The sequence below is a fragment of the Scophthalmus maximus genome, chromosome 6 (genome assembly GCF_022379125.1).
Source record: "Scophthalmus maximus strain ysfricsl-2021 chromosome 6, ASM2237912v1, whole genome shotgun sequence".
Taxonomy (NCBI): Eukaryota; Metazoa; Chordata; class Actinopteri; order Pleuronectiformes; family Scophthalmidae; genus Scophthalmus; species Scophthalmus maximus.
The window spans coordinates 10,521,271-10,533,537 of NC_061520.1; the positions used below are offsets into that span (position 1 = coordinate 10,521,271).

A 12,267-nucleotide genomic window follows, 5' to 3' on the forward strand; every position below is an offset into this window, starting at 1 on the left:
CAACAATCCTTTTATCATCCCTGTATATATTGTATGATGACTCACACATGAACAGGTGCACTGTGGCAGTAGTACTTAATATTCTGTTGTTGATTCATATCTTATGCTTTGTACAAAAAAATGTGCGGATCTTCAATGAAAAAGGTACAATATCTTGTTTAGAAATTTAGTATTGAGGTACAAAGGAGCAGATAATGTAATAAATTCAGTAAATGTATTTTCATTTCTTTTTTTTTCTTTCTTCAACCCACTTCCTATTAAACTATGATTTTCAATCTCATATAATCCCGAATATGACGATTTCTCTGATGTCTACTGTATCTTCTTTCACCGAGGCTGTGGACCAACATTAGACTGTGTTTAAACCCCACAGAAAACTCTATGGTGACCTAATAGCTAAATGGTTAGGACAGAGTCCCCAGTTTAACTCCGAGGCAACCAGACCGTTTACTGCATGACGTTCCCCTTCTTTGTCTCCCCCACACTTCCTGTCTCTCTTTACTGTCCATATGTAATAATGGCATCAACAACGACCAAGAAAACTTTAAAAAAACACTGCAATCTTTGCAGATGACAAGGAAACCAGTTTGGTAATCGACAATTTGCTTTGGTAAAAAATGTTACTAGACAACAAGTGACAGAAATAACAATATTAGGGAATCTCATTTCTGAATATAGGGACTTAAGTGCAATGACTAATGAAATAGTGCATTACCCACAACCTCCACTACGGTCTTGCCAGAGGCAAACAACCACATGTCTCCCAATTCCAAAGAAGACAGAACATTTCTGCTTTAATCAGTGGCTACTAAAGAAGACAAATCATAGAAAAAAAAGTAAAAGAAAAAGAAAAAGTCTCTTTGTTAATGAAGATAAAAGTAATGCCTCCATTTTGCATGCTATTACAATTAGTCTCACCACCCCCATCTGCAAGATCTTTCCAGAGAAGAGAGATCACTTGACCCCCATCTGTGACGGAATCCTGTCTTTCCATTAGGTGCTCTCCGCAACCGTAACGTCTATCTCTGCTCAGGCTGGACACAGATGCTTAAAAAAACCAGAGGGCATCACAAAGACCTCACAGACAAGAAGTCACACGGTGCCTGTGACTGAAAAGGTCCATTATTCCAACTAATCGAACTGAAGAATATCGTGCATATTCTGTCTCTTTCAGAGAATAAACTAAAGACAACAACCGCTGTGTGGATGAAATATGTCCCTGTATCCTTGATGTAAACTCACATGTAAGCACACTTGGTTCAAACTGCATGTCAATGAAGCAGCGTAAGGTTGCACGGGTTTATATGAACACCCGTAATACGGCATCAAAATACTTCAATTGAACTAATTTAATATCAGACTGACTGAAGCAGTTGAAATTTTCCCATTCTTTAATATACATGAACTACTTTCGAAAATGGCAACACTTTATTTTAACCAACCCTATATAGTATTTATGAACAATATATAAACACATTGTAATGTAGAAGTAAGTAGATATTAGGTCTTTCTTGATGTATTTGTCAACAGCTCTTCCTCCAAAGTCCTGGTAAACATGTATGATATGTAAACAAATAATAAACTATAATATCATATGACACGATTATACAGTATATCACAGTTTCCAATAATGTCAAACAGAGGTTTAAGTTATGGAACATAAAAGTTCAAATGAAGATCAGTGTCTAAGATCTTGGTTGTCATTCAGTCTAAAAAGGCAATTTGGCTGGTTGTTTTCCTGATAATCCACCTTACAAAATATGTTATTTGGTGCAGAAATGGTGGTTAGAAATAAGTAGCATAAAATAGTTGTAAAATAGCTGTTCAAGCGATTTGGGGCGACACAGCAATTCAGTGGTTAACAAATGGACCCAGGACTGATCCCTGGTGATTTTCTTTGTGTGGTATTTTAATGTTACCCAAACAAAATAAAATTGTGTGTGTCTCTGACTTCTCGTTCAGGACAGAGAATATTTTTTGTAGTGATTTGGACGATGATATTATCAGAATATTTCCCAGGCTCATTTTGAATAGTGCACGCTGGTGTTTGCATGCCCTTCCAGTGTTCATGTGCAAGGGGTTCTTGTGTATACTTCATGTGTGGCTTCATCCCTCACATGAAGCCACACTGGAGATTCAACAGTGTTTAAACTGTATAAATGAATGTCCACAAGTCTGTGCCTTTTTATCTTCCATGCACGTTCTTCAAATGGCTGCGAGCGTGAAAATAAGCAGGTAAGAGGGAACATTAAAAATGCAAAATCAAAGAGGCCAAATGTAGATCTCTTCATCCACTTTAAACTTTTTTATATATATTTGATTTCCAAGCATTCAAATGCAATTAAATTCAGTTCTATTTGTACAATACACAGGGACAGACGCTACAAATACAGGGTCCCCAGATATTGCTTCATGCTTTAGAAACAACACAAATCTGTTCTTAAAACCATTTTTGTCAGAGTAAACCTAATAGGTGAAACAAAGTTTTCTATCCAATGTTAGATGGAGACAATATTTGAAATAGCATTTAACATGCTTATTGCTTTGTTGCCCAGAGTCAGAATAGAAAACAGGGATTAACAGGAAGCCCGGCTCTGTTCAGAAAGTGTAAACTTTACTGCACAACCAACCAAAGATTTGCGTCATTCAATATTTCCGCTTCCTTGTAATTATTTTTGAACAAATATCACAAAAGACACAAATGATCGTGCATTTCTGGACTGTTGGAAATATCTGATTATAATATCATCAAATTATGATTGTTGATTCCAAAATCTGGAGGAAAATCTGTTACATTTCTAATCTTAAACTTAACCCCAATAACTTCACATAAAATCTATTAAAGAAAATATACAAAGAATTGGGGTACTATTTAATAAACTCAGAGGTATTGAGAGGTGTTTTTAAGTTCATAATGTAAGAGCAAGCTCAGTGTGAAGAAGACATTAGTAACATCTTCCACATAATTAAATTAAATCCTTCGTTTAAAGGAAATTCCTCTTTCTTTTTTCCAAGTAAAATATCTGGTCATCTGAGCGTCTCTAACTGAACTGTCACAGATGATTAGAAGAGGAACAACTCGTCTTGGTATCCCAAAGAGCATGGGGTCCTCACGAGAGAGTTATCCACAACTAGAATCAATGTCACCGTTCAGATAATCACGCATTGCTGATTCACCATGTAAGATGCATTTTGTTTGCTGCCTAACTGTGTAAAGCCTCTATTCATTTTCAGATTTTTACGCAGAAAGAACGTGGTCAACTCAATAATGACGCTTTCCTTTGGAAATTTCAGCCTCTGCTTGCCGAGAAGAAAGTGTTTTGTGCTGCATTGTTTGACTGGTCGCTGAGATTACTTCTGTGACAAACCATACTGTCAAAATTTTCAAATCTTTTTGAACTAATATGCGTGTAATCTTGTTATTCTCTTCAATGACAGATGTGTGCGAGTGTTTGGATAGTGTGGTACATTTTGTCAATTAGATTGGTTTTACATACAGTATACTATTCAGTACTTTTCATTCTGATAATTAAAGCAGTGTCTTTTGTTTGCCATGTTTCCCTTGAGATTAATGAGTTAATTTGCAATAACATAATAACTTAAGTGCTGGGTTAGTGGTTTATCATTAGTTAGACTATGCCACAGAAGAAATTAAAGTGGCAACCTTGATGTTATCCTTTACTGAAAGCCTTTTTTATTTTTTATTTATAATACATCATCATATCATACAATGTTAAAAGACATTTGTTTTTGGATTGTATTATTTAACATTGTACAAATATTCTTAGATAATGTTAACGTTATCTGTTTGTAATCAGCTACAAGTCGTTGCCTTATGTCTGAAGAGTCATGAAGGGACAGGATATTTTCAGAAATAAAAAACAAGGGCCCGTCTCTTTTGTGAGTCTTCAGTGACCTCTCCTCACTGAAAACCATGTGTTTATCACACACACACACACCACACACACACACACACACACACACACACACACACACACACACACACACACACACACACACACACACACACACACACACACACACACACACACAGAAAAAAAGCTTTACACAACATGAGTGTGAAATCACCATGTTCCAAGACTGTGGGTGAGGTGGGGTGAGGTGGGAGGGGGCTGAAGCAGCGACCCTTGAATTCATTCAGGATGTCAGTGTCCCATCTCCTCTGGGGTCAACGGTGGAAACTGATTTGGAACTCGGCGTTACTGATGTAAGATCCGTGGTACATGTAGAAAAGAAATTACACAGACAGAACAATGCGAAGGATTACACTGACTGACACCACTGAGAGACCCACATTAGTGGCTCATAACATTAATCTTAATTATAAATCAAACAACTGCTGGAAAGCATGGCATATAGGTAAAATTTAGCACATTTGCACGTTCACGCATATTAGGCATTCAGCTGCATTCTTAGCTAATGCATTTATCCACAGAGACGTTCAGTGAGTGTAGTAGTAGAATAAATGTAGCTACGACACATTAATAAGGCTCTGAAATTGTTGTTAGTTATCACTAAAAGCAGTTATACACGATAAGAAGAAGTGATTTTACAATATTGGAGTATTTCCATTGTATACCACCAGGTAGTTCTACTCTACTACGCCTGGGTAATACTTTTAGGTAATTGTACAGATATTGAACATTTTACCCCACTAAATTTGATTGACAGCTGTAGAGACTATTTTAACATTTGACAAAACATACTGTAAGATCTGTTTGTAACATACTACAGAAATCAAACCATATACGGAATATCATGTAGTTAAGATTAGCCAACTTTCAACCAGTTAGCATATTAAAATACTGCTTACATGTTAATGTATTTAATTAATATTAATCCAATAGTAAAATATACTCATGTATCATACTAGCATATGTAACCCTTAAAAAGGAGCGATGCTGTATGTTGAGTTGGCAGATCTCATTTGACTTTTTGATACTTCTGTACTTGCAGAGTTTCATGTGGTCTGACAGAATGTTAGTGATCTGTTAGTCTCTTAGGATGTACCTTTATTTTTGCTCTTTTGTTTTTGTAAATTAATATTACTGGGAGTTGTATGGTTTGTTAAGATAGCAGTGTCTTGTTATCCCCTGTGTGGGATAGGCCAGATGTTTGGCATGTCCCAGAAAAAAAGAAACCCATGAGGATCTGAGTTCTCCTACCGCCTCTGACCAAAAGTGACCATACACATAAATTAAACTAAATCAAATTATAATGACTCAAATGTAATGTTTCAATGTCTCTTTTAACAGGAACGTTTCTGTGTCCGGGCTGTGAAACACTTCTGTGTTTACATTACAAACGGATGTTAGGTGCAGGTGTTCAGAGGGGACAGTGGTGCAACAGCGCCATCTAGCGTCACGAAGACGCACTAACCAGAGCCGTTGAGAGAGAGAGTAGCGATACGGAAGTCCAAAATGCCTGCACGTCACGTGACTCATGTAGTTCCCGGAAGTTTCTTGGCGCGCAAATCGAATCCATTATTCAGAGCAACAGAACTGCGATTTATGATAATTAGTAGTCAATAGATGTATCGATTTACAATATAGCAGACCGACATGCCTATGTAGTTATTGTATGTGGTCAGTAAATACGTTTTCTTAAATCAAAAATAAATCATAAATAATCACAATCCACTTACATGCTTTAATAAGCATGTTGATTTGATTCAGATGTCTTGGTAATGTACAATCTGATTATTTAAAGGTCTTACCCTTCATAAGTGCAACACAGACGGTCCATTGATCCATTCTGTGCCACTCTAATACGTTGCTGCCGCTGCTGCTCACCTGAAAAAAGAAATGGGCCATCGGATTGAACGGAGTTGTCGCTACTCTCTCTCTCACCGGCTCTGGCGCAGACGTGGCGACAGCCTCTACGTCACTTCCGCTGTAAAACATGGCCGCGCACTGAGTAATGTCACATTAGTTCGTGTGCTGAAAACAAACAGTCAATAACGTCCGTTCTGCTTACCTGTCCAGTGTATAAAAAAAAGAGGCGACATCTGGGGGAGGATTTTACTTTATATCGTTCAACGTCCTCGGAGGTAATTCGCTTAACTATCGCTCATTCGTAGAGAGCACGCAGCATATGAACTGGAGAGGCTAAAGCTAGCCGCTAGCACAGTGAGCATTTAATGACATTTCTGTGTAGTCGAGGAGCCTTCACGTCATCACATGTGGACTGCAAACGTGTAACAGTGTCGCACAGAGCTGTCGGTGTCTGTAGAAAGTTACATTGCTAAATGCACGCTGGTCTAAATGTGTTGTTTCTTTGTGTCTGTTACAGGATAATCCAGTGAACACGATGGTGCATTTATGTGAGTTTTCAGTATGACCGCTTTCATAATTCTGTCAAGTGTCAGCAAAGACTGGGGTGTAGTTTCAAACAATAGAAATACATAGTAGGCAGCACGTAGGCAGGTATTTATTATCCTGTCGATTAGTCATAAGTGACAAATAAATAATAACAAAAACGACAACGTCTATCGTTACATATTATGCTCCATGGTTTATTTTGTTGCTCCGCAAATCACAAAATGTGCATGAAGGCAACACTAATTTGACGGAGTAAAGAAAGACAAAGAGTGAGGTCGAATCGTCAAATTGGCTTAGGAAGATTCCCAAATCTTGACATGACCCAGAAGTATTTGAAGTGACGCACGTCATCATGTAAGCTACCGTTACAAATGAATCATTTACATCTGATGTCACATGGTGGTAAAACACACTAAAACATGATGGAAGGAGCTGCTGAGTTTTTTGTTAGTTTATCTTCGGAAATTAGTTTCACCACGGCAGACGCATCCACAACATCCGCCTTCGCGTGATGACGTAGTATCCACTGAGGTCAAAGAATAGTAGATAGGAAGGACAATTACACTTCACCCAAAGGCTGCGGTCGAAAAGTAAAAAAAAATATATATAATAATTAATAATAATTTCCTAACAACTGTTCCTTAACCCCGGTGAAAAAACGTTATGAGGACAAGAAAGATGTGAAGGAAAATTGGTAAGGACTTAGGAAAAGAGGACTGCACGTACACCAGGCTTCTTATTTTAAATTAACTTTATTTACAACAGAATATATGAACAGTGACAAACTAAGATTCTTTGTCATTCAATGGGCTACATTTATCTATCAATTACTCATAGGACGTGACAGGGAAATAGATGTTGAAAATAAAAACTAACCAAAAACAGTAACATGAAAGAAATATCAGTTCAAGGAACTGAGTAAATGACATTCAGACAGATGCATAGAGTTTCCTGGCATGGTCTCTTTTTCTGATCATCTGTGGAGGAAAAACTAAAACATTACAAATAAATGTCATATGCTGTGATGCATAATGTTAAAATGATTAACATGGTAATTAATATTTACATTTCTTTTCTTACTCAGTAAGAGAGCTATGACATAATGTGTGTCTGTTCTCCCTTTTCTACTTTTTAGCACAGCCCGACAAAAGTCTTTGAAACCACTTCCTTAGACTTCAGGTTTTTACCCAGCACTGTAATGCGCTTCTTTTCATTACCTATTAATCAGTAGATTTCTTTATTATTATTAATTGCTAAATCCATAAAATGACAAAATGGTGAAAAATGCCCATCACAAATTCAAAGACCTGAAGGGGAAGTCTTCAAATGTCTTGTATTGTCTGACCAACAGTCCAAAACACAAAGATAAGAACATTAAATACAACATACATTGTTTTGGCCCATTGTAAAATCCTGACATAAATATACACCCAGTGCACAATTTATTTGGAACATCACACATAAGTTAATGAAAATCTTTCTTAAACTTTTTTCCTACCCATTTAAATCAATAAGGGAAAAACTAAATGTTTGAATAAAGATGATAAATCTTGACATGACCCGGAAGTATTTGAAGTGACGCACGTCATCATGTAAGCTACCGTTACAAATGAATCATCATCATAAATGTTTGAATAACTTCGCAACAGGACGAAAAGCTACAGCCTCTGAAATGACCATTAGATTTAATCCACACCTCTTTATGGCATTAATTCAGATATTCAGATAAGACACGTACAACCAATGAACTGCCAAATAGTCTATGTAGTTAATATATAGATGCTCTTCACTATGAAGAAAGAGAAAGGACACAGTCTAAAATGAATACATAAAATACAAAGTAAGTTATGACCGTTTTACCCCACACTCCTCTTCCCTCCATCTTGTTCAAGAAGCAAATTTGACTGAAGTGATGTGTATTTACAGATATGGAAAACTACAGTAGGGTTGCCAAGTAAGATTACATTCTGTGGTGTACACAAGACTTCATGTTAGGAAATCTGCCTCTCAGGGGATGACTTGCGAAAATTACCTCTCCTTGAAGTGTTCTTCTCTTTAACAATGCTTTCTGTTCTCACTTCCTTCTGCAGCATCACTCCTCCTAAAGCAGTACCACGGGGGTTACGTTGTCATCCGGCTGGCCCACGCAGGCCACAAACAGGCTAACAGACCCTTTTATCGCATCGTAGCCGCTTACAATAAAAGGGCAAGAGATGGTAAATATATTGAGCAGCTGGGTTCCTTTGACCCCCTCCCGAACATCAACAACGAGAAACTTGTCGGCTTCAACTTCGACCGAATCAAGTACTGGATCGGCTGTGGTGCACACCCGACAAAGCCTGTGGCCAAACTTCTAGGTGTGTATTCACATCATGAGCCTTTTCTTTAAAGGCTGATACACATTGCACAATATTACAGTCATCTTTTCAAGGGAATTATGTTACTCATATTGATTTGTTTATTTAAGGAGGTCCATCCACAACCTTTGAGCACCTACACCTTTTATTCATTTTGTAATCACTGACTTGTTTTATGTATTATCTGCCTCCATGAGTGATGACGCCCTGTCTAGTAATATTACTGTATTCACTTTGCCCTCAATCACCACGTCCACATCTCTGGTTTAAAGGATTGTATAGATAGTCAGATTAAATATGCTATCCATGGTTGTAACAAACCCGAATGTATCACACAGTTGGTTCTCTAAAAGTTACTTATTATTAAATGTATTTAGGATGGATACAAGGATTTTAGATCATCTTTAAATGATGCACCAGCTCATTTAGTCCCCAATTGCATAACCCTGGCCTTTACTAAAGTTTGCTTAAAAAGCTCTGAGTGAAAGTCTTCTTCTCTCCCTTCTCTTTTTCGGCAGGGTTGGCAGGATTCTTCCCTCTGCACCCCATGACGATAACAGAGGCAGAGCGCCGTAGAACCCAAACAGAGCTGACAGCAACAGGAACAGAGGAGGGTTTTGAGGTTGAACAGAAGAAGGCTGAAGAGTGATAATTAAAACTTGGGACTGTGTGCGATTCTTGAGCACAAAAGGATGTCACATTTATTTTTGAAATGAAGGGATTGGTTAGTTTTTCTGACTTGTTGGGTGGACTGCTCATAGCAACTTCATCTACCGCATGATAATTGCTTCAGTGGGCTCTATGAACAGACTTTATTGCAATGGATGCTTCAATTCCTTCATGTTTATGAACATGGAGTGCCATAACGGGCAGTTGTTTGTACTCATTATTTTAGGTGACTTAATTAAAGTATTTGAAAACTATTGAATTTAAATTGCAGTTTTTATTTCTAACTTTTTCAGGACCTACAAGATTTATCTGCACCAATAATTCATTTGTTAATTTTTCTTTCTTGAAAGCGACTTGTGAACTTTGATTATTCCTCCTTCTTTTTTCCATCTTTTCTTTTTTTAGCCTATTTGAATATGAACACACAAATCAATAGTGAACATCAGCTGTCAAACTGAAAGAAAGAAAGCAGACGTGGGTGGGTTGGTTGATTCCATTATTGTCAGGCTCCACAGCACTTCGATCACTTTTGGTTCAATAGAAAATCTCCACCCATATACTGTACTGCGTCTCATGGAAACCTTTGTAAACTAGAAACTAATCAGCCACTTGAGTCACATGATGTTGGGCAGTACACACTTGAAAAGGTTCATACTCAAACACAAGTGCACTTGACGTCATGCAGCTAGTGATAAAAAAGACTTACCTTTAGCCGAGACACACCTAACAACACTCAGGTGTCCATAAAAAGTCAACATGAAAGTCCACACAAATAATAAGATAACCTAGTTCTGCTGTTGATATTGCTTCTTTTAACTTTGTGGAATATTAGTAAATTTCATTCTTTCACATGTTGGTATAGTGAGAATTGACAAACTACATTCTGTACGAAGCAGCAGGGCATTGCTTAATGGTCAGCAGATATACTCATGGTAATTTCCAATACACGTGATCTGATTTATGCATCTGTTCAACATGAAAGATAAAATTGTAAAATAATAATGATAATTTCAACTATATTATGAAATTAATTCAACCTGTCGTTATTTAATGAGCAAGAAATACCCATTTCTTTTGGGTGCGTTGCAATGATTTTTGAAATATAGAAAAATTAAATAAACCAACAGAGGTGTGGAGAGCTTTACCCAAACCAATGGGGCCTCAGGATCAAGAGAAATATTTGTGTTGAACCTCGTCACACCTGCTATTGAGACCACTGATTAATCTGGCAGGGATCATATTCAACAATCTATTTATAGCATGGCTATTCAATTTAGTTGACAATGTTGTCAATATGTTGCTCAGCATGTAAATACTAGACTGAAATAATGTAAATGTCAACGATAAAACAATACAGTTTCATTTGAATAAAATAACTAATTTACACGTGTATATGGAGACCAAAACAATAAATATAAGAAATAAACTATTTTAATCATATTTTTTAATTCACTTTTTAAATGAATTACTTTTTTGCTATAATTACACTCACTCACCTCACCCACACAAGTCAATGTCCATTTCACTTTTACTGTCATTTACATCTTTGTAGATAAACGTGCACAGGGTGTGCATGTCCTTTCAGTACACCTAACAAATCCCTGCAGTGCCATGTCACAATACATAAAAAGTTTGCTTAGGGAGGGAACTACATCGGAACCACCTCAGTTTACCAGTTGATCATTGATGATACAGAGAGTTGATTTGATTGGGATAGACCAATGTTTATATGGCTTACAACTGCAAGCAGGATCAATTTTAACTGCCAGTTCATAAACGATTATCAGGGGACATTATTGGACATTGACTCTGAGACAAATTGCAGAACATTACAGTTTTTCTACTTTCTTCAGTGGAATACATCTGTGTTTATGGACTAATGGACTTTGCAGTCACTGAAATACTTCAGCTTTACTTATCATCTGAATGATAAGCTAAAAGTACGAGAAAATGAAAAATTGGATTTCCTTGGGATCTTGTAACTGGAAGAGGTTTTCCACCAATCTTATAATTCTTACTTTTGTGGTCATCATGACGTTTGCAGTCTGTGTGTTCTTGGCAGAAAGAAAGGGTAAGTGTGATTTTTATCATATTTTATAGCATAACCCTGTGAGGGAATAGCCTAAATTTACTTACAAATGATTTTGCATGCAATCTTCTTAACACTGTTATCATTACGTAGTATATTTATAGTGATAACATTTTGATATCATTAGTTTTAGTCTAGACAATCTTTCAGGGATTATGAAAATTATACGAATAAATTGACTACTCCTCACTCTTAATATGCACATTTCTCCTCACACAATACTTTATGGCTATTTGGAATATTTGTACAATGATGTTCACAAAATAATTGACTTATTATTATATTATTATTTTTTTCCCTTCATTTCAAACAAGTCATAATATATTAATAAATCAGAAAATAAAATATCCCTACTGTGTACATCGCAGCCTTTCACAATGTAACATCCGTCTGAAAAAGAATAGGAGAAGCAACATGCTTATCAGTCCTACCCCCATTCCATACAATATTTTTTTTATAATAAAACTGATAATAATCAATTTCAATATTCAATTATGTTATCATTATATTAAATTATTATGGTGAGTGGCCTTTGTTAGTTATTTTAACTGAAGAGTAATCTGAAGCAAGTTAATTTTTTAAACTTTGTAAAGGTCAGATTAATTATATTACTGACTTATAATATTACTATTATTAGTTGCTAGTAATTTAAGGTTGAATAATATTCATTACACAAGTTAGTTATGGACTGAAATTATTTCATGGGTAGCCTTCAACCTAAATTCGATGGAAGCAACACAGTTCACATAAGGATTTTGTATATTTTTTCATGTAAAACTGAACTCATAATGCAAGTTGCTCTGAGCTGTAT

The 12,267-nt window shown here is 36.4% G+C and overlaps 2 protein-coding genes across 2 annotated transcripts in view; both read left to right on the plus strand.

Moving 5' to 3' along the window:
* Positions 1 to 5,899: 5,899 nt before the first annotated feature.
* Positions 5,900 to 9,621, plus strand: mrps16 (mitochondrial ribosomal protein S16). Its single transcript, XM_035632027.2, has 4 exons — positions 5,900 to 6,070; positions 6,313 to 6,343; positions 8,432 to 8,698; positions 9,217 to 9,621. The coding sequence occupies exons 2-4, from the start codon at positions 6,331 to 6,333 to the stop codon at positions 9,345 to 9,347; spliced, it is 411 nt and encodes a 136-aa protein (XP_035487920.1). The 5' UTR covers positions 5,900 to 6,070; positions 6,313 to 6,330; the 3' UTR covers positions 9,348 to 9,621.
* Positions 9,622 to 11,398: 1,777 nt separating this feature from the next.
* Positions 11,399 to 12,267, plus strand: part of LOC118310109 (mucin-3A) — a 49,542-nt gene continuing 48,673 nt past the window's right edge. The window contains exon 1 of the mRNA XM_035632931.2: positions 11,399 to 11,403. Coding sequence (XP_035488824.2) covers positions 11,399 to 11,403 — 5 coding nt within the window. The remainder of the gene's footprint in view (positions 11,404 to 12,267) is intronic.